Here is a 24,254-nt window from a genome sequence, read left to right on the forward strand (position 1 = left end):
GACACTGGCATAACGTCGTAGGTGCTCGGATGGACTTTTGACCGTCGGTACGGATTGTTGCCCAAATTGGGTATCTCCACCACAGCTCACACGTCCTCAGCGATGAGGATTGCTTGCAGGATCAAAGGATTTCTTACGAAGGATTTTTCACCAAGGATTTTTCACCAAGGTATCTCTTAGTGCGATGTTATACCTGTCCTGACTCGTTGGCCAATGTTTCAGCTCGACCAGGTGATCAAGTAAATGTATTGTTGGACATTGGTGTAATGCATCGTACGTGTCTGTGTTCTCAGCCTTGGCGATCCTTGGTGAGATTGGCATGATCACCCTCTACGCATCCTTGGGTAGTGGTCGCCTCGTGTCGTGATAGCTTTAGACGGGGAGCCATCACTCGCCGATATCCGGATCCATGTGGAGGCAGCCTGTGCATCTGGCAGAAGACGTTGCATACGTACGATGTGCGCAAAGAGGGTTCTGGCTGTGGAACGTATCGGGGCACCTACGGAGTAGAAGTCTCAGTGGGGACTTTGCCGAGATTTTGAGACAAGACCCCGGCCGTCGAGGTCCGAGACGGGCTTACTTGATTGGATAGCTGTCAACGACCATCAACATCTCCAACAAACAAAAGTCGAATGAACTCTTCGACAATCAAGACCTCTGTTGAATAAATCTGCAATGTGAACAAAGCTTAAAGATGGCTTTACTATCATTGAATCCACTCACGACCATGGTCTCCTGTCACTCACCCCAGCGAGTGGCGAGGCGGAAAGGCGAGCGCAATACCAAACTCAGGATTCAAAACGTCTAAGATGATCTCTATCTTTATGCCGTGGGAGATGCAACGAAGAAATACGTGAGCGATGAGAAGTGAGTTGTGCAACAAGAAAGGGAAAAGTAGCGCGAGGTCCAACTGCTCTCAGCAAACCATCGTGCTCTCCTGCAAAAACAAGTCCCCGCGCCATGGTACGCGTGTCACTAGTCACGCTGATGCTGGTACTGATCCCTCCCCCTCGCGCTTTGTCACATGTTGCTCTTCAGACTGTTCGATTCCCGCCATGGATATTTCCAAAAAAGACTTTTTGAAAAAAACAAAAACCTATTCCCAAGCACCTCTTGATCAGGGGAATCAAGAAGGGCTTGGGGAGGGAAAACCCCGGCGGGGGGTTTTTTCCGTCGTTTCGTCAGGTGCTCTCTACCCCGGCCACCACCGATGTGGTGCGAATCAGTGTAGAACTCCAGCTCCCTGAACCTGCGCGCTGTGATGTATATACCACAGAAGTCCGCAGACTACAGGAACAAGGCCAGTGAGTCAGGTTCATCCAATTATGCAGGAATTCCCAAGAGCAGCTGTCTCATGCCAGGCGAACTGTCCCTCACGCCCCAATCCAACTACACCATAGGCGCTGTTGGACCGAAACACGGGATAGACACAAGAATTGTTGGAAGGAATTTGAACTATGAAATCAATAAAGCGTGAAATAAAACTACTTCGCCCTGAGAGTGGGGGGCTAGGGGGTTGGTGACTGCCTAAAGGGCTGGCAGAAAGGCGCGGGTCACTTGATACGCTTGATCCATCCTATCCTGCCGCTAGTTTAAATCATCAGACTCGTTTCCTACTTTTCAAACTCGACATTGGACAAGACAGTCGAAGAAAGCGCATTCGAAGATGCAACAGCAGTCCCTTCTGAACAGCTACCTTCTACAGACATGGTTGGGTCTCGTACTTGCAGTATCTATCATTGGACTACTTTGTCTCAACTTCCGCACGCATCCATCGTCATGGCAAACCATTTCTGATAACCTGGATGCTTTTCAAGTTCGCCAGTATTTGCTTCGCAGGGCACTGGAAGAGGACCATTTGTTTGTTCCTGCCAACCATCCCCATCTGCGGGTTTGTTTCTCCTTAATTGAAGAATTGCAAAGCCAGCTAACTCGAGATTCAGTTTGTTGGTCGTTGGACGTCAACATCCACCGGGTCCAGGCAGGATGCTGCATTTCCAGGTAGGTTGTTTCAGAGGAAACACACAAGCCTCTTCCAATTAACCCGCTCCAGGCTCTTACATTGAATTTACCGTGTGCAACACGACCTCGATCTTTTGCGACTTAAAGAACAAACCCAGAGACCGCACCCAAGAGCGAGAAGAGCACCAACGCGTTGCCGCAAGGCGGGTTCTCCTCTTCTCAGAGTCAGACTCCACAAGAGGATCTAGCCGTGTTAGCCTACTGGTGGAGATTAATGGTCAAGATATATTCGGACATGAAGAAGCCTTGGGAATTGTACCAATTGCCAGGGGACTTGACCCTCGAATTGTGCATCACATCAGAATAACATATCTTGGCTCTACAGAAGGGTTTCAGTCCACTCTCCAGGTCCATGGACTCTGGGTCGGTCTTCCAGCACTCGTCACAAACGTCACAATCGACCAATCAATGAAGCCATCGTCTCATTACCATGAGCACCTTTGCCTTGAACCCCATAGGAGCACGACAACTCGAGGAAAACAGCCCAATCCAACAGTTGAAATCGTCACATTTGAGAGGTCACTTTCACCTTTCTCGGCCAGCGAGGACTCAACAACTACTCAAGCTAGACTTCACACGTGGTATCATCGTCTCAGCAAAGCCAATTCCCTTGATGTCACCCTTCTCCCGATGTCCGAGACTGGTATGCACTCCAAGCAATCAATCGTCACCATTCAGGACCTATTCTTCCGCTCAGGCCCACCGGGCACGCTGCATTACTTGCACCCATGGAGCTTTGACTCGACCAATCGCCCTTCGGTATTGATACTCCAACCTGGAATAGAGGAATTTGCTTCATTGTTGTCAGCTATCTCGTCTGTCAATGCCATCAGCCACCATACGCTGGAAAGGTTGAAGATTGACTTCATTACATCACTTGTCCGACTCATCCTAACGATTCGACGTGTTGCGTATCCCCATATGGCCAGCCAACCGAAAAGCCACCGCAACGACGACCACAGCCACAGCCAGAGCTTCGGCGACAGCTATAGCTACGTCTCGGCCCCCTCGACTCTACCGATATTCCTCATCGCTCCCTTCTCGTCAGTGCTCACCCAGATCCCGTCCACCGAGCCTTTGACCTTGCACTCGGTGATATCAGAGTGCCTGTCCGCGACAGTCAGCATGCTGCGTGCACAAGGGGACATATCAACGGCATGGATCGACACGACAGGCTGGGTGGATGCGAACCATGATTTCATCTCCGCGGGGAGCCAAGAGAAGGACTTCCGCACCGGACTGAGTGTGCACGATAAGATCGCTTCGGACAGGGTATTCATGACGCCACAGGCCGGTCAAAGGGTCGCATCGTGGCTTCATGTGCATCTCTGCCCCTATCTCGAGGAATCCACGTATGCGGAGCCTGATCAGATGCGGCCCGACCCTCCGTGCGAGGTCCACAGACATGACCGATATGTCGGCAGTGTCTTCCTGCCGGAGCAGATACAGATGGAGAGGAAGCTGCTCCAGAGAAAGACCGCCTTACTCAAGCTGACATTTGGACTCGACGGGGTGGGTTGGCATGATATGTCTTGATTCTTTTCCCAGTGAGAGACTCGATTGAACCTATCCTAGAGTGGAACTCCCTAAGTAGGTTGGAAAATGTCTAGTAGACCGATTAGTCACATGGAAAAGACACTCTAACTTGTGAAGCAGCAAGCATGATGTTCACGGATCTGAGGCTGATAACCCATCATTATTTTTGTGCTAAGTGCTGTTACTTGAAACCATGAGATCCACTGGAGAACTGACAAAAGATAGGCAATAAGAAACTGACGCAGTCCTACTATTCATTCAGTCAGAGCCCGAAATCGATGAGTTAAGTTAATCAATCGCAATCTGCCGCCAAATATAAAGTACATAAAGTCGTGACTCCCCTGGAGATGCTTCATCATCCACAGTGCTTTTGATACAGCTGCTGCCTTTAAATCTAGTCCTTTAGGCCACTAGGCCTCACTCGTGGAGCGTCCTCAGTTTGCTCCGTGTCAATCGTGATGATCTTTTTGCTCAACAACAACCTCAACTGTGGAGTGATGACTTTATCTTGGCTGCCATCACCGTTGAGCGGAGCTTGTGGCTGTTTTCCTTGGTTTCCGGGCCTCGAGCCCGCTTGAGCCTGGTTCTGGTGCACGCTTCTCCCACGACCGGCGGACTGGCTCTGTTGCTCTGTTCGAGATGGTATACGCCCAGGCCCAGACATCATGGCTTGTCTGATGGCCGCCTGGTTTTTGGCACCACTGCTGCCGACTTTCCCTTGTTCCGTTGTCGCGCCGCTGTTGTCAGACGCCTTGGGTTCGGCGGTACTTGGTGCAGGAAACGAATTTTTCCTATCAATCGCTTCGACTACCTTTTCAAATCGTTTGAAAAGGCCTTCGGCACGGAAGAGAATCTCTTGTAGCTCTATGGTCCCTGAGAGCTCGTTGAAGTATTTTAGGACCTCGTCGAAATGATTCAAATGATCAATAATGACTTCGCGATGCTTCTCCAGGATTGCCAAGGCGACAAAGAGGTGAAATTGTGACGAGTAGTAATCTGTCCATAGGCTTTCCCATAGACGAAGGGTATCGGACCACTCAAACTCGCGCTTATACCAGACCAGGAGCATACGGAAAAGGAAGAAAAAGTTGGTAGAGTCGGCGGATTGGAGGTGAAGGTAAAGTTTGGGATCGAGGATTTGTACGAGTTGATCAAGGGTGGATAGCTGGGAGCGCATGCCAATCTGAGAACGAACAAAATTGCGAGACATTCGTGTCATGAAGTTGACAAAGGCCCAAAAAGCGAGTGCATCGTCTTGGAAGACGGCATACAGTGGCGAGAGGAGATCAGACATGCCTTGGACGTAGCCCAGATTTTGTGGGTGGGGGTTGCGAGTTTGATAACGTGGTCGAGAGGAGGCGGAGGAGGAGTTGGGAGTAGGTTTGACTTGTGATGGAGGCGTGTCATATTCGAGATATGTGAGAAGCATATCCTTGAGTTGCTCCATGTGCACATTGGTGCCGGGGCTATTCTCATCGTAGAATGGAGACGTGGGGTCTGGGTGCGGAATGTCTTCTCCAGCGAACAAAGGGATATGTCGATCAGTGCGGTGGACATCTTTCTCTGCAGCGACGATGAAATGATTAGTTGTACTGCTATAGGAGGGCAAGCTCAAGTAGCATGCAAAGATTTGACTCACCAATTCGAAGTTTCTGTTCTTTCCACCACTCTTCTTGTTCTGGAGTCGACTGACCATCGCTTGACCGATCCCACCAAGCCCCTTTGAGTTGAACGTACTCGTCACGTTTAGCATTCATATAAGTATGTCGCTCGCTATCGGTGCTGTTCCAGTCATAGACGCCGAGCAAGAAGGGCCAGGCTTCCTTTCTCACTCCATCCTCGGGATCAAGCCCGCCGTGGAAGATGCGTTCTTTGACCTCGTCGACGGTGATGTTGAGTGTTCCTTTGTCATCAAAGAATGAATTCCATTCCTCCATTGTGACTGGCCGTCTTTTGCTGTCTGTCAACGTCATACGACCGGCCTCCATGTCCAGGATTTCAAAATCTCCGACGCTGGTTTCCTCTGAGTCGAGAACATCTCTGGCACTCCACATGCGTTGCTTGCGTTCCTTCTCTCCCTGTTCGGCAATGCTCATTGCCCATCTTGCCAGGTACAGCTTTGCGCTGTCAAACTCTTCTTGTAGTGTTTGGACCTCGGGGTTTTGAATTAGCCGTCGCACTTGAGGGGGAATGTTTTTGTTGTTAGCAAGATCCTCGGCCGTGCGTCTAGTGAATGTGGTAACCTTGGAAAGTTGTTCGAGAATTTTCCATCTAGTCTCTTTCAGGGCTTTAGTAAGAGGGTCCATCCCTGGTCCTGAAGAATTTTGCTGCTTTTTGGTGTTGGAAGTCGATTGACTGGCTCTTCGGTCTTTGTTCTCGAGGGATTTTCTGCCCTGACCGAATCCCAGGCGATCCTCTTCCGTGGGATCGATGAGGTAGATGGAGGGCTCGGCAGTACTTCGTTCAACATTGACATATCTCTTGAGCCAGCGTATGACCTCGTCGCCTCCCCAGAAGAGTTCTCCGCTATCGCCGAATGGATCAAATGATTCCTTAGCACGTTTTCTCTTTTGAAGGATGGTGCTCTCACACTCGGAGTCGTGGAAGAATAAAGCGGGTAAACTGGAGCCGGAGCGAGTATTGATGACAATACTCCCGAACCACCACCCCAGACTGGGAGGGCGCACATTGATGGAGTAAATGTTGGACAGAGGAAAAGAAAAGGCATAGGGACCGACAGGAGACTCGTCAAAGGTGGTGGCGAGGGGGAGGGGCGGGACGAGATAGGACTGTCGAGGAGGAGATCCATCGTTTTTCATATCGACCTTGACATAGGTGTTGAGATCATCTTGTGCTAGTGACGACTCTGGAACCCATGCCAGCAGATAAGATGCGGTGTTTGAATGCTTCTTGTTGGAGTCGGCAGTTGCGGGCCGTTGATCACCAGAATTGGGTGGGGATTTTTGTTGAACAAGTGCTATGAAGCCAGGGATGTTGTCTTTGGCTGAGGGAGAGGGGTGGACGTAGACTTTGCTCTTTGAAAAGAGAAGCTTGACGCCTCGGACAGAGGTGGCGTGAGCGATAGTATTGTAGCCTCCTTCTTCATCGTCGGATAGGTCATAGAAGGAAGCTGAGGGCGAGGGCGGGCCCGGTCTGGAAGAAGTGCCCGTTGTCATTTCGTATCGATGGAGCAGCGGACTCTTTGTGGTCGGCTGGCGAAACAACTCTCAGTGCATGGTTATTGGGTGGGGTTGGCGAGGAGGTGAGACTGAGTTGCCTTGGACGTTGTGATAAGGCAGACAAAGATGGTTAGAGAAGACAGACGCGGGTGGTTCTTGCAGAAGGAATAGTAATAGTAATAATAATGATGATGGTGGAATTCTTGATGCCTAGTTTAGGTGTTTAGAGGCAAACATAATAAGGTAGGTGGTCAAGACTTGATGAGTGAGAGAGTATCACCTGCGCCTGGTTGATGGAGGTGAGCATTGGTCGCAGGTGACGTAGGGGGAAGACATACGCAGCCACGGACCATGCGTGCCACGATCGGCGGGAGGGGGTAGGCAGTAGCATAGCGATATGGCCAGAACACGTTAACCCCACCGAGAAGTGACCCCTCGACCCCTCGTGCCCTCGCCTCTGGATGCACTAAGTACTTTAGGTAAAACAAAGCGCTGAATGACCGATGGTGGCTGAGAGGCTGAGGGCGAAGGAGCCACTGGTGGGTTGGAGGCTGAAGTGGTCAAAGGCTCCCCAGGCATGCAGCCAACCTCGTCGTCTCTACCTCTACGCCCGCCTTAGGTACTCGCAATTCATACATAAGGTACTACCTAGGTAGGTACCTGCATGCTAACAAACAGCCCCCTCGGCCCCATTGACTGCCTTTCTTCACCTATTTGTCAAGCACCAATTCATATAAACTCCAGTCCTCAACATACTGGACAAGGTTGCTTTTACTGTACATACTTAGGTAGGGTAGTATTGCTTCATTAATGTCATAACAAGAACTTTTGATTCCCTCTGCCCAATATCCATCAGTCCCCAACGCCGTGCTTTCACAATTCTCCTTTTCCCGCTCATATCCATTTGGACTCAAGTGCCCATAGACTACCATTGCGTCCAAGAACTGAAATCCAATTGAGATGCCAAAAGCCCGTCCCTCCTGCTCGCCTCCTCCCGAGCTACTGGTGTCTTTCTTCCACCATTGGTAGATGACACCCCTGAAGGCCCCGTCGTCCCTGTCAACAGACCTGCTGTTTCTCTTCTGTCACCCATCTTGTCCAACACCTGTTGCTTCAATCGTTTGATATGCTGTAATCTCGACCGCCATTCACTTGGAAACTCGTTGTCGATGTCTCTGTTGTTCCACGTTAGGCAGAACTGACTCGCGTTGATCGCTAGCACTCGCACAAACTGCGGAAGGTGAGCGGCCGAGATTATCGTGGGCTCCGCTGCTGGCGAAAGGCTCGGTAGATCATCTCTGGTTACCACGTGTACCCAGTAAAAGCCGGGCATGAAGTCCTCATCGACCTTGCCACTTCCACGACATGCTGGCCGAATCACAATGTTGACATAATTCAACTGTGATTTGAACTTGTCAAAGTCCCAAGGCGCACCCGACCGGTTGAAAATGACATTGACGTGACAGTTTCCCACATGTGCTTTCTTCATAATGCATTGCGGGTCGTCCTCACTGTCGGTTGGCATCATTGTTGGGACAAGATAGACAATCTCCGCCACCCTATCTCGCCATGCGATAGTTTCGCTTCCGTCTCGACCATACTCCAATCCCTGCGGCTTGAATTGAAGTGGAGGCTTCAAAGACACCACATAGCCGAGCCCAGCCAGCAGACGTTCATAATCCGGCGACCCATGCGTGTTGGCTAAAAACTCGGATTCTTTCAACTGCCCCTCCCCTACGTACAACACGCCAATCTTATGGCTTGCAACCGTTGGGATTCGGTCAAAGAGATCCAGAGAGCGAGACACAAACTCATCCCTAGGTAGCCGGACTGGCTGGTCCGCCAAACTAGTCGCCGCTGCGCTTTCCATCATTTGTAGGATGATGTGTGGAGGCAAGATCTCCGTCGTCACATCCTGCCCGTGAATCTGCGTTTGAGTTGGTGCGTGGTGCGGTGGCAATTGAGCAGTCAACTGCTGATATCTGGCGTACGTGGTGCCTGATGCTTGCCGCTTGATGATCTGCGTCTTGCCTGTATGACCTGCCACTTCAGCAGTGATGATACTCAATCCCACGATCCATGATGCTGACGAAACTGGGCCATCTTCTGCCTCTGCAAAACCGGCCACTGGTGACGTTTCTCCCAGGTCAGAGTACGCCGTTCGCTGCATCATGTCAATCAGAACCTGGCTTTGTTCATCAATAGTTTCCTCTCCCTGGGCGTTCTTCCACACAAGCCGCGGCACGATCCATGACACGTATTTGCCTCGGTTCTCCAGTGGTAAGGCGAGAAACCAAAAAATCATGTTATGGTACGCAAGTGCTGCTGCATACTGTGGCAGTCCGAGCTCCGTCAACATAGCTGCCCGATATGGTGGCCGTCGGAAGTTCATACCGCTGTGTCTCGTCGATCCGGTTATCCGTCCTTGAGGTGAAAGCACCGACGTACTGTGCTGTTCTCGAACCTTTTCGAGCAATTGGATGCAGATCCCAAAGATCACCTTGACCTCGTCCGAGTTCAGGTTCGAGTGCATCTCAGTCTGCAAAGCAACTTGTGTCAAAAAATCAAGAATGTGGCTCGTTAAATGAGCCTGAGTCATGTTCTTGGACATTTTGTCGATGATAGTAGGATAGAGGCCGGCCACCGACGAGGGTACTTCGAGGCTGCAGACCGACAGGGCGTGGATGCACTTCCGAGACGTCCCCTCCCACGAGCCACCAAGTCCTGATATGAAAGCTCTCACAAGGTCATCACCAAAGCCTTTCTGGATTGCCTCTGATTTGATAGTGGCATATGGCACCAGAGAAGTCAAGAAATTGAACATGCAGATCGCCACGTCCGACTTCTTCAACCCCGTAGAGGCAGGAGCTTCTCTGAAAGACCCGTTGACGATTTGTTCACAAAGGACTTGACGAAGCTTGATGATAGCTTCGAGGGAATTCAAGAACAAGGCGATGTTGCTCAGCTGCGCGGCTGTGTGGACAATGGTGAAGCTGTAGGTTTCCCAATCCGTGTCCGTCTGCAGGCACTTGATTATGTTCATTAACCATGTGTCCATGTCCAATTCCATCACCTTCTCTAAACTGCTGGTAGTGTTGACGTTGAGAACAGACGAAGGACGACCACTGAAAGGATAGTCCGTGTCTTCGGTTTCGGGATAAATCCATAATGTCTCATAGCCATCAGATTTTGAAGACAAACTTGTGCTGCTTGCCGAGTGGCGTTGACTGAGGGGTTGCTCATTTTGGAAGATGTCTAACGTGGCTCGAGTCCGTAGTAGTGCTGGGGCAATGTCTTCACTTTCGCTTCCCGAATTGATATAAATGTAGCCTGCATCGTCAGCCCGTATGCGGAACAACAAGCGCTTCGAGACCAGCCTAGCCAGACGAGATTTGCATTTGGGACTTGCAACGTCCAAGAGAACCTCAAATGCATAAATCGCCATCGCAGGACTTGTGTGAATGCTGTACGCCAGAATAGTTGTCAGAACCTGAGTTCCCAGGACTGCAAGGTCATCGTTCCATGATCCCACCTTAGGACCTAGCAAAACAAGGTCGCCAAGCTTCTTGATAGTTTGTTGAGTCAAAGATGGCTCCTTTGCTGCCTCTTCGTAATTATTTGCCATGTAGTGCAAAGACTTGACCAGGGTTTGAAAGACTGTCTCATCACGCTCAGTATCAATCTGCGTCAACAGCTTGCTGAGGATCCAGGCGTACTCAGCACCACAAGTTTGTGACGAGGCTGAAGATAAATGCTCCGTGGTTTCCTTAGAATGAACTACTACATTTATGCCTTTGAGTCGACATGCTTGAGGAAGCAAATTGTTCCGAATGATGTTTTGGTACACACAGTCTGCGTACTTCCGCCTAACTTCGTGATCTTCAGCAGCCAGGAATTTCTGACCAACCTGCTCAAGCGTTTCGACTAGTTGAGGTACTTCGACGTATTGTGGGTGCATAAGGAAGAAGTCGATTATGAAATCGTTGGCGACCGATGGAAGATGCTCGCGTAATGTACTCAAGGCCCGTGCCAGGTTTTTCGCCGCCGCATCTCGATCTCTAAAATGACGCTCATAGGCACGATCAGGATCATCTTGGGGGTTCGAGGGAGGTGACAAGGGTTCGTTCGGCGTCTTTGCTGCCCGACGATTCGCAGGGTTCACATCTAGGCAAAGATTGATGATATCCATGATCTCTGAGAAGTCGAGTTCAACCACTTCGGCCTGTCGGGTTTGGCAGGAGAGGATGGATTGCACTGTGTTGAGAAGGTCGAAAGCAAGGCGGAAGATGTTCTGACCGGCCGCCGTCTTCAGTGTTGCTATCAGTGGAGGCAGCGAAAACACATACACACCATCTGTATTTTGCTGATCGATGAGTTTTTGGATAATCCTGGCAGCCCCCCTCGCATGTGAGAGATTCTTGATCTCGTTACCAAGAGTTGGTGTCAGAATGAAGGTGAACAATGTTTGGACACAATCTTCTTGTAAAGAGCCCGACACCAAGAGTCTTGCGACATCAACAAGATGGTCAGGTGGGGCAGGAAGGTTGGCGGCAGAGGCGCACAAGACGACGAGACTTTGATCAAGGCTTCGCTTTGGAAATTGGTAGTTCAAGGCTACAGCATACAAGATGTTGATGCCGTTGTTGATGTCGCCTTCCTTGGTAGCACTCAAACACATAACTGTGACGGCGTCGATAGTGGAAGCAAGCTCTTCGGTGTCAATGTCAGTGTGGCCCAAGTTCAAATAATCCAACAGATAGCGAAGCAGCCAATCCAAATTCTGTTGCTCCTTGACCAGCATGGTCCTCGATGACTTATTCTCCCTTCGCTCCTTGTCTGCTTTTCCAAACCACATAGGCAGCCATCTGGAGAGCAGGTAGAGAAGCGTCCTTGGCGGAAGGTCGTCATCGTAGCGGGCTGAAAGGTTCTTGAGGCTGTGTGATACATCTGTGCCGGGTTTGACATTGGCAAGGTGAGACAACATCTGCCGGGCCTCATCCGGATGATCTGTGAAGCGAACGCCTTGAGAGATAAGATCTACAAGGTTGATGGTAGCTCCATGATGAGACGATTGCTCAGACGGTGCTGTGCTGGACTCGCGAGTAAGCGAGTCATCTGGCTTCACCGACCGACGTCGCAAGAAGCCAGGTTCCTGGGCTGTAGTCGGAGTGGCTTTGGTGGACGCTTCATGGTGTGAATCATTATCAGTAGACATACGACTCGTCGCTTAGTCTATGGTGGATCCGGTTAGCAATCGGACCGTGTCGAGAACGAGTTGCATGGGTGAGAAGAAACAATGTGAAGATCAGAAGACGGAATCGAGTATCAATCCGCAGCGGTGCCAGAGTTCCTGACGTTGATGCAGAAGTCGTTGACTTGAGTAGCACTTGAGGGGTTCATGTGATTAAAAGAGGTTGCCTGACAAGAATAACTTTTGACAGGAGCCAAGGAGGAAGCATGTGATTTATGCAGAACCGCGGCAGTCACGAGCCCCGAAAAGTCCATCAGACGGTTGAGGGTTCGACTCCAACAGACTCGTGGCAGAACAGGATTTGGTGTTGGGGCTGCTTTATCTGATACTTTGCAGTGCAGACAGTTTCGAAAATGGGCCGTGAAAAGGGAATAATTTCGACTGTAGCTTACCAAGGTCGAGGTTGAAAGTAATTGCAAAAGTTGGTTCGTCAAGATGAAAACTCCAACATTTGAATTATGTATATGAAGAACGTAGGCTGCAGAGTCTGCCACCAAGAAAGAACAGATATGTGTCGTGCCTGCCGTCAAGTTCAAGGGGAATGGTCGTTCAACTGGATGTAAATTTGTCGAATGTCGATGCAACTGGATGATTGTCAAGTCGACTGAGATAAAGCAGAACACAGGGAGCGGGCAGATGTCCAAGTTGAAAGGGAGAGCCAAATACAGACAGAGATTGTTGCAGACAAAAGCCTACAGGCGCTCGAACAATGTCAAATACATCTTCGGACTTCTTTAGCCCCAGTGAAAGTCACCAGGGTAGGAGTGGATAGGCTTGCTGGCTGGCTGGCTGGCTTTTACGGCTGGTTACCCACAGGCGTTCTTACATACAACCCTTCACATCCACGAAAATTACTTAGGATCGCGAGATGCAACACTCCGATCAGCCAAGTTTAACCTGCGGAAGACCAAGGAAAGATTTCATCGCCATTCAGATTTGACTGGATGAGGATCTGCAGCACATCATCCCAATTTGCCTTCTAAAGTTGGTAAAATTGAGAGACTGACGGCGGAGTCCGTCTGAGAGCCACAGAGAGACACACCCACGACACCTAGGCACTTTTTCCGCATGATTTTTCCCTCAGACTGGGTTTTTTGGGGTAGAGCTGGTAGGGATATCCAGTAGGAATCCAGGCAGTCTCTCGGCGCTGAACTCGAGGTCGCTTAGGTTTAAGCAAAAGGCCCTCTCGGCCCTTGCACGTCGCCACCCAGAGCCCACCAGGCACCCAAGTCCGCCACCAGAAAATGCTCAAATGTGATGTTATGGTCCACAGTAATAACTGCCCAAAATAACACGGTGAAGTCAAATCATATCAAGTGAATAATTGTTTTAGGAAGGCGGTGAAGATGGAATTTAATTCTCCCGCAACTGGAAAAGTGCTTGTGGCAGGTGGGCAGTCGTTCTGTGGATATCCTAAACTCCATCAAGTGTCTTGTGAACTGTAAACAAACTCACCCCAAATCTACACCACTTCTTCATCTCTTTTGGTCTGCTTCAAGCCTGCAAGCAATCGCACCACCTGTCAGCGCTAATTCTTAGAACTTCCGGTGTCCTACCTTTTCACATTAGGTGCAATAAAGTCCGTCCGCAACCTCAACATGCGCTAAATCTCAACGATTCATTGCCCATCATACTCTAATCCCCTCATTGTCGCTATCGTATCTTTGTCAGTCTCAAACAATGTCTTCTCTCACGCAATTGGCACAGCTGCTTGATGCCAGCCTTGATCCACGTCAAAACAGAGAAGGTAAGTTCTCTCAATCCTTTGATGACTGAAGCCTCGCACCTAACCCACCTTAGCCGAGCAGAAGATTCGAACAGAGGAACAAAAGCCCGGCTTCGCCCTCCTACTACTCCAAATCACTGCCTCCACCGACTTCCAATATAACACACGGCTTGCCAGTGCCCTTTTTTTCAAAAATTTCATCAAACGCAATTGGACCGACGTGGAAGGCAACTACAAACTACCCCATCAAGATGTAACAACGGTCAAGACTGAGCTTGTTGGCCTGATGATCTCAGTGCCCAAGGGTATCCAGACGCAATTGGGAGAAGCAATCAGTATCATCGCAGACAGTGACTTCTGGGAGAGGTGGGACACTTTGGTGGACGATCTGATATCCCGACTGAAGCCTGGAGACCCTGTCGTCAACGCTGGTGTCTTGCAGGTGGCTCACTCTATTTTCGTCAGATGGCGACCGCTCTTCCGTTCTGACGACCTGTTCACCGAGATCAATCATGTGCTGTCAAAGTTCGCCCAGCCGTTTCTCTCCTTGTGGCAAAGCCTCGATTCGTACATCGACAACCATAGCACTGACAAAGTCGCACTGCAGAATGCTTTCACCGAGCTCGATCTCGTACTCCAACTCTTTTATGATCTCTCGTGTCAAGATCTCTCTCCTGTCTTCGAAGACCATCTTGAAGGCATCTCCGGCCTACTTCTCAAGTACCTAGTCTACAACAACAGCCTTCTGCACACAGACGATGAGGACACAGCAGGCCCGCTCGAGAACACAAAGGCCAACATTTTTGAGGCTCTGACTTTGTACATCGGCAAGTACTACGATGACTTCTCTAAACACGTCACGAGCTTCGTGGAAAGTTCATGGAATCTCTTGACCACCACCGGAGCCGAGCCCAAGAATGACATCCTTGTCAGTAAAGCTCTGTTGTTCCTGACATCGATTGGCGGCATCAACGAACAGGCTCAAACGTTCAACAACCCCAACATTCAGACTCAAATCATTGAAAAAGTCGTCATACCCAACGTCGCTTTGAGAGACTCCGATATCGAGATGTTCGAAGACGAACCTATTGAGTTTATCCGACGGGATTTGGAAGGCTCCGACAGCGAAACCCGCAGACGAGCTGCAGGCGACTTTCTCCAACAATTGAGTGATCAGTTCGAACAATCTGTCACTCAAATCACGATGACTTATATCGAAAAAGCCCTGCAAGACTTCCAAAGCAATCCTGAGGCCAACTGGAGATCTAAGGACACAGCAGTGAGTCTCTTCTTCGCACTTGCGTCAAAGGGCGCCAGAACCTCCACCCATGGTGTCACCAAGACGAACAGTCTCGTAGACATTGGCGATTTCTTCTCCAAATACCTTGCAACAGACTTGCAAGGTGACACTCAACCACTGCTCAAAGTTGACGCCATCAAGTATCTGTATGTTTTTCGCAGCATCATCACCAAGGACCAGTGGCAACAAGTCATGCCATTGCTAGTCAATCACCTGGGCAACTCCAATTACTGTGTTTATACCTATGCCGCGGTTGCGGTAGAAAGAGTTTTGGCCATGGGAGATGACAGTGGAAAACCCTTGATTGATCCGAACAATATCACCCCACTGGCATCAAGCCTCCTGGAGCATTTGTTTGGCTTGGTCGAGAAAGACCGCGCGCCAGAAAAAGTTCAGGAGAATGAGTTCATCATGAGATGCATCATGCGAGTTTTGATAGTTGTCAGAGAAGGTATTGCTTCTGTGGCCCATTCTGCTCTGCAACATTTGACCACCATCACTACCATCATCGCCGCAAACCCCAGCAACCCGAGGTTCTACTATTATCATTTTGAAAGTCTCGGCGCTCTGATTCGCTTCACCGGAGCTGCTCAATCGGAGGCCCTTGGGTCTGTCCTCTTCGCCCCTTTTCTCGCCATCCTGTCCAACGGGGTTGAGGAGTTCATTCCGTATGTGTTCCAACTCATGGCAGCTTTACTTGAGAATGAGCCGGACAAGCCCTTGCCGTCACAATACGAACCACTGATCGCTCCAATCCTTGCTCCATCGCTGTGGGAGCAGAGAGGCAACGTACCAGCTTTGGTCCGACTTTTGTCAGCCATCATTGTGCGCGGAAAGCAACAGCTGATTACGGCCAACCAGATTGAACATGTCCTTGGCATCTTTCAGAAGCTAGTAGCAACGAAAGTGTTTGAGAGCTACGGAGTCGATCTACTGGAGACGGTGATATCGACATTTACTCCATCAGACTTGGAACAATACTGGGTTCACGTTCTTAACATCTTGTTGACACGTTTACAAAGCAAACAAACTCAAGCCTTCACCTCCAGATTTATCAGATTCTATCACTTTGTATCCTCGCGTACCGAACAAGGTCTAGGGGCCGATTTCTTCATCGCAGCTACAGATCGAGTCCAACAGGATGTTTTCCGGCAGCTCTATGTCGGTATCATTCTACCAAAGACCCAGGAGCTTGCCCGACCTCTGGACCGCAAGGTCGCGGCCATATCGTTGACCAAAACCCTGGCAGACTCGGAGGCATTCGTGTCTAGATACCCCAAGGGCTGGCCATTGACATGCAATGCACTACTCAAACTTCTAGAAGATCCCCCAGTACCACCAAAGTCCGATGATCATATCGCAGAGCTAGACGTGGAGGATTCAGGGTTTGGCGTTGGCTTCACACAACTGAACACAGTCCGGCCACCAAACAAGGACCCCTTTGCCGACGTTACCGACCTGCGTGCCTGGGTGGGACATTATTTGAAAGCCGCCGACCAAAGACATGGAGGCAGGATCGGAAAAACAGTCGAGGAGACGCTGAGTCCTGACGCCAAAAAAGTCTTGAGCTCTTACATGATGTTGTAGGCGTACAATGGAGGATTTGAAAAGCGCCTCGCATGCGAAGATGGCTCTGCTATCTCGCAGCGAACATCATGGACGAGATAGACCCAGGCTTGAACGGATTAGGGCAAGGCTAACACGGTAATGTTCTGGTACGGCAGTTTCGAGGCCTAGGAGTGCAGCTCGCCGCGAAGGCAAGGCCTGAATATAGATTCATGGCTTCTGCAGATAGATGCTCAAACAGACAATGCAAGCCACTGTGATCATTACGTATTGTCCGCCAGGGCGCGTGGCATCAATTTCTAATAGTATACAACCTATACTAGCGTGGACGTCAGGGACTGCGTCGGTTTACCTGCCACATTTGCTTTGGAGGCTCCACGTCTCCAAACATCAGACCATCTGCAGACGAGGTCTCGTATGCTCTCGTGGTATTGTCACTCGTTGAGACAACATCGTCAGTTGAGATGCAGACGCTTTTCTCCACGGCGATACATCCGTCCCTGACTGCATGTCGATGCTTTGACATTCGCCGAAGGCAATGAACATCTTGAATAGTTAACGCGTGAAGCGTGAAGATGCACCATCATCAGTCCATGTTGCCATATTCTAGAGGGATCCAGTTGAGCGGCCTCTTAAGATGTGTCCCTCGACGACAACAATTTCTTGTTGATACTGAACTCCGCCGAGCGTCCTACGAAACAGCACTAATTCCATCCCCTGTTATATGTTGTACCAACAAAACCTTTAGTCGTCTTACCTGCTCTCGGCCCTTCAGTTCCCATGCAATCCATCAGAAAAAGTCGACCCTTCCACCAAAGCCGACCCTCCCTGATGAGACGCTCACACATGTCTACCTTAAAGGATCTGGCCCTGGTGGTCAAAAGATCAACAAGACAAACTCGGCGGTGCAGATGACACACGGGCCTACAGGAATTGTAGTCAAGTCGCAGGCAACCAGAAGTCGGTCTCAGAACTACAAGATTGCAAGGCGGATCTTAGCAGAGAAAGTCGACCAGGCCGAGAACGGACCAGAGAGTCGAGTTGAGATGAAGAGGCTGAGAGATAGTAAGAAGAAGAGAAGTGCAGAGAAGAAGAGGCGGAGGAAGTATAGAGCATTAGAGGAGGCTAAGGAGGCTCTTCCAGATGGCACATCAAACGAGCCGTTGGAAGATATAGAAGGAGAGCTCGAGCATGATGTCGAAGACCAAGGACAGGGTGAACCGACCCTTGAGTCCGATACACCTGGGAAGGGTAGACCCGAGGACCCAATTTTAGAGGATAAGAAGACTTGAGACTCAGAATGTCAAGAACAACTGCTGGATGTATTCACAAACCTTCCGCTCTTTGACATTATACCGCATGAACCATATAATTTGACCTTGTTGGCCTTGATTGAAGGGCGAAGGTCTCTCCGTATGTTTGGTCGTATGTTTGGTCGGGGGAGGGGGAGGGGAGGTTGGTGAAGCTGGCGGCAGGGAATACGAGGCGGCAGACGGAGACGTGAGGGCCCTCAGGCCCATCCCACCGCGTGCGCCCATGGGGATCTTTTTTAGCTTCCTGTCTCCATACACCCCTCACCTCACCAAGAGTCAATGACAGAAGACCACTGCGCCTGTCTCTGGCTGGGGCTGCTGTCAAAGCCTGATGAATATCGTATCCTCTTCTAAGCTGGCATCTCCGTCTGGGCTTAAGGCATAAACTTCAGTCATGTCTAGCTAAAATGTGTGCCCCGTGACCAAAGATATATAGCTTTTACACTCATCCTCTTTACAAAGAATCAGAACATCCTGTCTCCTCCCATCACCCTCACACTCTTCCCTTTGGTGTTCAACCTGTTGCCATGGGTGTATCTCTACGCGATCGTCTTCAGGACTATGCGGGGCCTCTGCTCCTTCTCATCATCTGCATCATCTATCTACCCATCACATTGGCCGCCCATCCTCTTCTCCTCTTAACTTCGCCGTCTTCATTTCGATCCAAATGGTTCGAGAGCTTCTGGACCGTTGTGGGTCCCAAAATGGCTGCGGACAAGGTCCAAATGACCGAAATTCATGACCTTCTGTCTCGGGCCCGCGGCAAAGTCCTCGAGTTGGGCCCTGGAGCCGGTGATCAGATGTATCATTACAATCCTCGACAGATTGAAACCCTGTGGGCGGCTGAACCCAATGTGTTTCTGCACCCCAAACTACTCGAGGCCGCCGACAAGAATGGACTACGCAGCAAATTTCACGCGCTGGAAGCTGGTGCTGAACCGGGGACTCTCCTCCCTGCCCTCAAACGTGCCAATTTGATCTCCGGAACTTCAACCTCCTTGCCTAAGGATGGTGTTTTCGACACCATTGTCGTGGTCAAAGCTCTGTGTTCAAGCCAGCAGTCTCAACTCGCCTCCACATTGGCCATTGTCCAGGGGCTTCTGAAGCCTGGCGGTCAATTCTTGTTCTTTGAGCATGTCGAGAGCAACTCGGACCCCATCACCGTTCTTTACGCCTCAGCGCTGAACTTGGTATGGCCAGCCTTTGCCGGTGGGTGTCAGCTCAAGGGCAAAGTGGACAAGCTTGTCCTGGGCATGGGTGGTTGGGCTGACAAAAAGGTCACAACCGTTGGTGACCATAAGGGACACGAGGTTTGTTCACTACCTCTTCTCCTATCTCAAGACTGTATTAATCTATTCGTCGTCTAGGTGCTTAGATATGTCAAAGGGACTGCGACCAAAGCTTGATTTACGCGAGCTATGAAGAATCAACATGACCAAGGTGCTTACGCGTAAGGACTAGGAACACAGGTTTGATTGTACATCATTATTCATTTCGATTTTGCCAGCAACTTGACGGCCTGCTATACGCCCAGTAATAAACAGCAGTTATGAGAGGCATGAATGTGAAATCGTGATAATTGTGCCACGCCTCATGAACACCCGTCCTCTCAGTATGCAACATTGAGCTCCTTTTGTGGTAGACTGGTTTCGTACTCAATCTCCAGCTGAGGAGCTGCTTTCTTCCTTGGCTTGGGTGCTGGTGCGGTCCGCTTCCTCTTCTTTCCAGCTCCAGTACCTGCGGCCTCGCTGTCGTCTCCGCTGCTGTCCTCACTATCCTCTGACCCGTCACCACCGTCTGAGTCTTCAGAGTCTTCAGAGTCATCCTCGTCATCCATACTTTCTCCTCCCAACCAATCGTCAAAGTCCTCCATTTCAGCTTCGCCTTCACCTTCGCTTTCTTCGAGGTCAGAAACATACTCGACCTCGCCCTCTGCTTCGTTCTCTATTTCTTCCTCGTCATCTTCGAGCTCTTCGCCCTTTTCTGCCCGTTCTAGCCCGCGAAGAACTTTCTTCCATACGTTTTCTTCCACATTGATGGGGCGGTCGCCATAAGCACCACTTCTTAATCGATCAATAAGTTCTCGCTCAATGGCTCTTTCAACCTTGGCTGCGCTCTCGGCCTTTCTTTCTCTAGTCTCTTCTCTTCGTCGGATCTTGGGAGCAAGTCTCGGGACGAGTGTTTCGCCCAGTCTGGCTTCTTCCTTTGCAATGCGTCGTTGACGAATGGCCACTTGAGTCAGTCGTGTAAGTCTCTGCTTACACTTGTGGACGTAGAACTTTGGCCAGTAGACCAGTTTCTCATCGATTTGTGCAAGGGCTTTTTCATAATTGTTGGGAAGTCGTATCTTCTCCCACCATTTCGAGGGCAAGTGTGTCCGTTCCGGCGTCTTGATGAAGAGGCAGAGAGCGCCTGTTTCTGGGTCTGGCCGGACAGTGGCATATCTAGAGTTCGCTAAAGGACATGACTGTCGATTGCAGAACCCTGTCAAGTTGTATTCATTGCGGCAGAAATTCTGTTCTTTGGTACTGAGCCTGTGGGGAAACCAAATGTTAGGAAAGTCTCTGAAGAGGGGTGCAAAAGTCGGAAAGGCATGCACTTACTTGAGTTTGTATGAACAAAACTGCTGATTAATGACCTGCCAAACAATCTCGTCTGAAGACATGTTGAGATCTTGTCGGATACAGTGATTGTGTCCGAGCAAGGTCAGATTTGGGTCAAAGCCTTCAAAGATGCAGCGTCGCAGGCAAAAAAAGTTGTCCTGCCTCACAGAAAATCGTGCCAGCGTGCCAAGCCAATCTTTATCGCTTATCGTCTGACCGCCAATTGGGCAGGCTTTTGCAGCCTTGTCGGGTTGTGGAGAATACAAGGCTGGGGATCTGTCCGGTAAACCTTCCTCGCCAGCCCGCGGTGAGTGGTTCTCTAAATCTTTTTCAATCTGGAGCAATTTTCCAACGCTGCTCAACATTCATGTTCGAGTGCAAGTTCTTCGACGAGTTCTGCTGTCTGGGAGGATTTGGAATATCCCATACCGGCCATGATTCAACGAACTCAGTGCATGTAATTTCAATACGCCTTGCACGATGGCGACCGACGTCTTAACCGATGTTGAAATTGATCAACTTCTGAGCCAAGCGGAAAGCAGACTGCGGGAGAAAGTTGGACAGCTTTCGACTGTGGCCACTGAAGATGAGATCAGTCTAGAGTCTAATGTGGCCAAATCGAAGGCTAGGAAGCCGTATGTCTCCGAATGATATCTCCCAACTCAACGTTAACCAATGCAGATTTCCAAAGTTGCGCCACGGACTCGATGGGGCTGGTTATCTAAAGGATGACAATGGTGTTGCTCAAATCGACCCCAAAGCCTTGACAGCCTCAGCACAGCAGGATACCTCTACCTCTTTACCCCCTGTCGAATTCCCGCAGAAGTCGAAAAAAATTGTAAGTCGAGACACAATTCCACCACCACCCTTCTTTACATGAGGAAAATATATTCCAATATTCTTCTTGACGCAGATCAGCATGCCATTCTGGCCTGCCCTGCCTCCATGAAAGCATTTTTTTCATAGTTACTCTGACTCTTCACACAATCATCCCATCTTTTTAAGCCTCACCAAATGAAATCCCTAGCTGATGACAAACAGAACGACCAATCCTCTGCGGGCCCTGACTGGTTTGGTCTTCCGAAAACCGATGTCACACCCCAGCTCAAGCGAGACTTACAACTGATTGAGATGAGATCCGTCCTTGACCCACACCGACATTACAAGAAGAACAACCGCAAGGGTAAAATACCGACATTCTCACAAACTGGTACGGTCATTGAGGGACCTACGGAATATTTCAGCTCGAGGATCAACAAGAAGGACCGGGCAAAGACATTCGTCGAGGAAGCCATGAACACCGAGCGTCAGAACGGCCGCTTCAAGCGGAAGTATGGTGAAATCCAAGCCGCAAAGACCAGTGGCAAGAAAGAACACTACAAGAAAGTTCTTGCCAAGAGGAAACGGCCGTGAGGGATTGTCAAGGTCACTCACATGGCGAGTGCCACACAACCTCCTCGTGTGATCGTTTCACCCCTCGGTCGATATACACCATATCACGATCATTGGATTCTGATTTCATGGAACAGTGGTCCAAATCAGAACCCGAACCCAGTCCTCACTGGGATAGACATTGGCAGGTGCTGTCGAAAGCATGATGGAGGGCTCAACGCGTTCTATCATCACCCACCACCTTGAACTTTGTTCACGCCAACGAGTGGTTCAGGGCCTCATTCCCGGATGTCCGGGACACGAGCGATTGATAGCAAGCTCTGAGGCAGCTCAGCAGCAGCTGAGCAAGGGCTTGCAGAAGCAACAGACAGATCAATTCCGGTCGTGTCACCCTCATATGTCGATATCACCACCTGTCATTCAGAAAATTCCTGTGGCGCTCCGGCGGTGAGCGTAGTCTACATGAACTATGCAGCGAAATTGTCTCGAATCTGGAAAAGGCCAAAGTCCTCGGGCAAGTTGCATCTGGAGATCGGCCACAACTTACAATAAGGTCGCTCGTTCGAGTGCCTAATACTTAATTGGCAACCGGGAGGTCAAGCGGCAGAGTCCAGCTGAGCTCCGGGTCTTCAGTAGCTGGAGGCAAGCATGTTGTTTACTTGGTAGCAAAACGACAAATTCGTGTGTGCTGGCTAGTCAGGGGCTACGGAGATTATGTGTAATCATTGCAGGCATACACCTTGGGATCCGATGAGCCCTGGTGAGGCTGATCAATTTGATAAGAGATTTCATGACCCGAATTATCAGTTGGGATGTCTCAATGACGTTGCTCGCATCGTCCACGGAATCACGATAGTCTGTGTACGGAGTAGTGCTGAGAGAGAGCCCGCTCCTTCTAGAGGTAATTCAATACCCAATAATAAAGATGGGGCGCCGCATTACCGAACATCCGGGAAAGTCTAGACCTTGGTGGCTTTTAGAGGAAATGGTACAACCAAACAAGAGCTTTGCCACAACGTTCACACGAGACATGATAGTGATGGCGGTGACTGTTCTTGCAGAAGCAATTATCACGAGTCAGGAGGAAATGTACGTCAAGTTGCGGGTACAGTACAACGCATGTTTTGATGAACGACACTTGACCAGTCATGTCAGCACTATGTCAACCCCCGAAATTTATCACTGGAGGAATTGGCTCAAACTCGTGGTCAGGACTTTGGTCTCGAGATGGAACCAAATCGCACTACAAACGCCACCATGTCACAGCTGGCGAGAAATAGCAAAGGTGCAAAGGTGCACATTCTGCACTCTACGGCAAATTCCGCCGTCAGAATTCTATCAGAATGCTTCTCATTCTCGTTATGTATACATGTTATAAGTCTCTACTCCGTACGAGTAAAAATGGGAGTGATCTTGGAAGTGGTCGAAAGGGAAGTACTACTGTCCTGTAGGAGCCAGCCGAAGTGACCAAAACCCCAGAACCTTATGTGTGGAGGATTCCTAAACAAATCAACCTCATGCCAGGGGAAGGTCCTGTTCACTTCGCTTCGGGTCTCGGCAGGGCATAATGTCAGATGATGTCCACCAGGGCATAGGTCTGCAGAGTGGCCGATTCCTCGTGGCACCAAGAGCGCCAGGCAGGTCCAACATGGTGCCGAAAGCAGAAATCAGGTCAATCAAACGGTCAATGAGACTCGTTTGTAAATGCCAACTCAGGCCAAGGTTGATGGTTGCCAGCTCGATATGGCTGAATCACCACGAATCACTCTTCTGCGTTGAGCTCGAGCCTCGCATGTCCTGCCCTGCGTTGACAGTCACTCGAGAGTCGAGACTACGTGGTAAGCTCTTGTGGCTCTCAGATCTCGAGGGCCGAATGTTAGGTAAGACATTGTTCAAGCCCACCGGAGATCGTTATTGTTGATCATTAGGAACCAAGTCGTGGCATTGTACCAGAATTATCCAGAGAGTCTCGCAGATCTCGTGTTTCCTGCCACAGGCTGGCGTGGGTCAAGGGGACCGCCTGGCACAATGGGATTGAATGAGCACCAATGCTGCGGTCCACCAGGCCTTTTAGCGTAGCCACCAGTGCCCCTCCACCAGGGTTGACCAGGGCCTATGGAGTAGTGTTTAGTGTTCAGTGCCCACTGGTGCGACTACGATACTCACCGAGTTAGAGGCGGCCACCCCTCGCGAGACCCCCCGCAGGATGGCGCCGCAGAGGCACCCACGGCACCTCTACTCCGTACAGGTAAACCCTGGAGTGCCCAGTCACTGCCAGTGCCCAGTGCCCAGTAGCACCCATAGCCTTTGCCCACAGCCCTATGCCTACTCCATCCATAGTGCCCGGTCGATGCTTGGTCGTGGCA

The 24,254-nt window shown here is 50.2% G+C and overlaps 8 protein-coding genes across 8 annotated transcripts; 5 read left to right on the top strand and 3 right to left on the bottom strand.

The window, feature by feature from the left end:
* Window positions 1-1,666: 1,666 nt before the first annotated feature.
* On the top strand, window positions 1,667-3,719 carry PV10_05510 (uncharacterized protein; the record flags this gene model as incomplete). Its single annotated transcript, XM_016370189.1, has 4 exons — window positions 1,667-1,891; window positions 1,944-2,001; window positions 2,054-3,612; window positions 3,679-3,719. The coding sequence occupies 3 exons, from the start codon at window positions 1,667-1,669 to the stop codon at window positions 3,556-3,558; spliced, it is 1,788 nt and encodes a 595-aa protein (XP_016222482.1). The 3' UTR covers window positions 3,559-3,612; window positions 3,679-3,719.
* On the bottom strand, window positions 3,703-6,957 carry PV10_05511 (uncharacterized protein). Its single transcript, XM_016370190.1, has 2 exons — window positions 5,198-6,957; window positions 3,703-5,121 (listed from the first exon to the last, which is right to left on the bottom strand). The coding sequence occupies exons 1-2, from the start codon at window positions 6,732-6,734 to the stop codon at window positions 3,953-3,955; spliced, it is 2,706 nt and encodes a 901-aa protein (XP_016222483.1). The 5' UTR covers window positions 6,735-6,957; the 3' UTR covers window positions 3,703-3,952.
* Window positions 6,958-7,414: 457 nt separating this feature from the next.
* Window positions 7,415-12,677, bottom strand: PV10_05512 (uncharacterized protein). Its single transcript, XM_016370191.1, has 2 exons — window positions 12,381-12,677; window positions 7,415-11,969 (listed from the first exon to the last, which is right to left on the bottom strand). The coding sequence occupies exon 2, from the start codon at window positions 11,950-11,952 to the stop codon at window positions 7,663-7,665; it is 4,290 nt and encodes a 1,429-aa protein (XP_016222484.1). The 5' UTR covers window positions 11,953-11,969; window positions 12,381-12,677; the 3' UTR covers window positions 7,415-7,662.
* Window positions 12,678-13,445: 768 nt separating this feature from the next.
* Window positions 13,446-16,838, top strand: PV10_05513 (uncharacterized protein). The gene is made up of 2 exons (XM_016370192.1): window positions 13,446-13,735; window positions 13,789-16,838. The coding sequence occupies exons 1-2, from the start codon at window positions 13,669-13,671 to the stop codon at window positions 16,599-16,601; spliced, it is 2,880 nt and encodes a 959-aa protein (XP_016222485.1). The 5' UTR covers window positions 13,446-13,668; the 3' UTR covers window positions 16,602-16,838.
* Window positions 16,839-17,026: 188 nt separating this feature from the next.
* On the top strand, window positions 17,027-17,913 carry PV10_05514 (uncharacterized protein). Its single transcript, XM_016370193.1, has one exon. It carries the CDS (start codon window positions 17,156-17,158, stop codon window positions 17,870-17,872), a length of 717 nt encoding a protein of 238 aa, XP_016222486.1. The 5' UTR covers window positions 17,027-17,155; the 3' UTR covers window positions 17,873-17,913.
* A 507-nt stretch (window positions 17,914-18,420) lies between these two features.
* Window positions 18,421-19,449, top strand: PV10_05515 (uncharacterized protein; the record flags this gene model as incomplete). Its single annotated transcript, XM_016370194.1, has 2 exons — window positions 18,421-19,203; window positions 19,261-19,449. 2 exons carry the CDS (start codon window positions 18,421-18,423, stop codon window positions 19,297-19,299), a joined length of 822 nt encoding a protein of 273 aa, XP_016222487.1. The 3' UTR covers window positions 19,300-19,449.
* Window positions 19,376-20,620, bottom strand: PV10_05516 (uncharacterized protein). The gene is made up of 2 exons (XM_016370195.1): window positions 20,497-20,620; window positions 19,376-20,427 (listed from the first exon to the last, which is right to left on the bottom strand). The coding sequence occupies exons 1-2, from the start codon at window positions 20,556-20,558 to the stop codon at window positions 19,503-19,505; spliced, it is 987 nt and encodes a 328-aa protein (XP_016222488.1). The 5' UTR covers window positions 20,559-20,620; the 3' UTR covers window positions 19,376-19,502.
* A 235-nt stretch (window positions 20,621-20,855) lies between these two features.
* PV10_05517 (uncharacterized protein) lies at window positions 20,856-22,767 on the top strand. Its single transcript, XM_016370196.1, has 3 exons — window positions 20,856-21,131; window positions 21,178-21,334; window positions 21,538-22,767. Exons 1-3 carry the CDS (start codon window positions 20,977-20,979, stop codon window positions 21,907-21,909), a joined length of 684 nt encoding a protein of 227 aa, XP_016222489.1. The 5' UTR covers window positions 20,856-20,976; the 3' UTR covers window positions 21,910-22,767.
* The last annotated feature ends 1,487 nt before the right edge of the window (window positions 22,768-24,254 follow it).

The sequence above is a fragment of the Exophiala mesophila genome, assembly GCF_000836275.1.
Source record: "Exophiala mesophila strain CBS 40295 unplaced genomic scaffold supercont1.4, whole genome shotgun sequence".
NCBI classification, from domain to species: domain Eukaryota; kingdom Fungi; phylum Ascomycota; class Eurotiomycetes; order Chaetothyriales; family Herpotrichiellaceae; genus Exophiala; species Exophiala mesophila.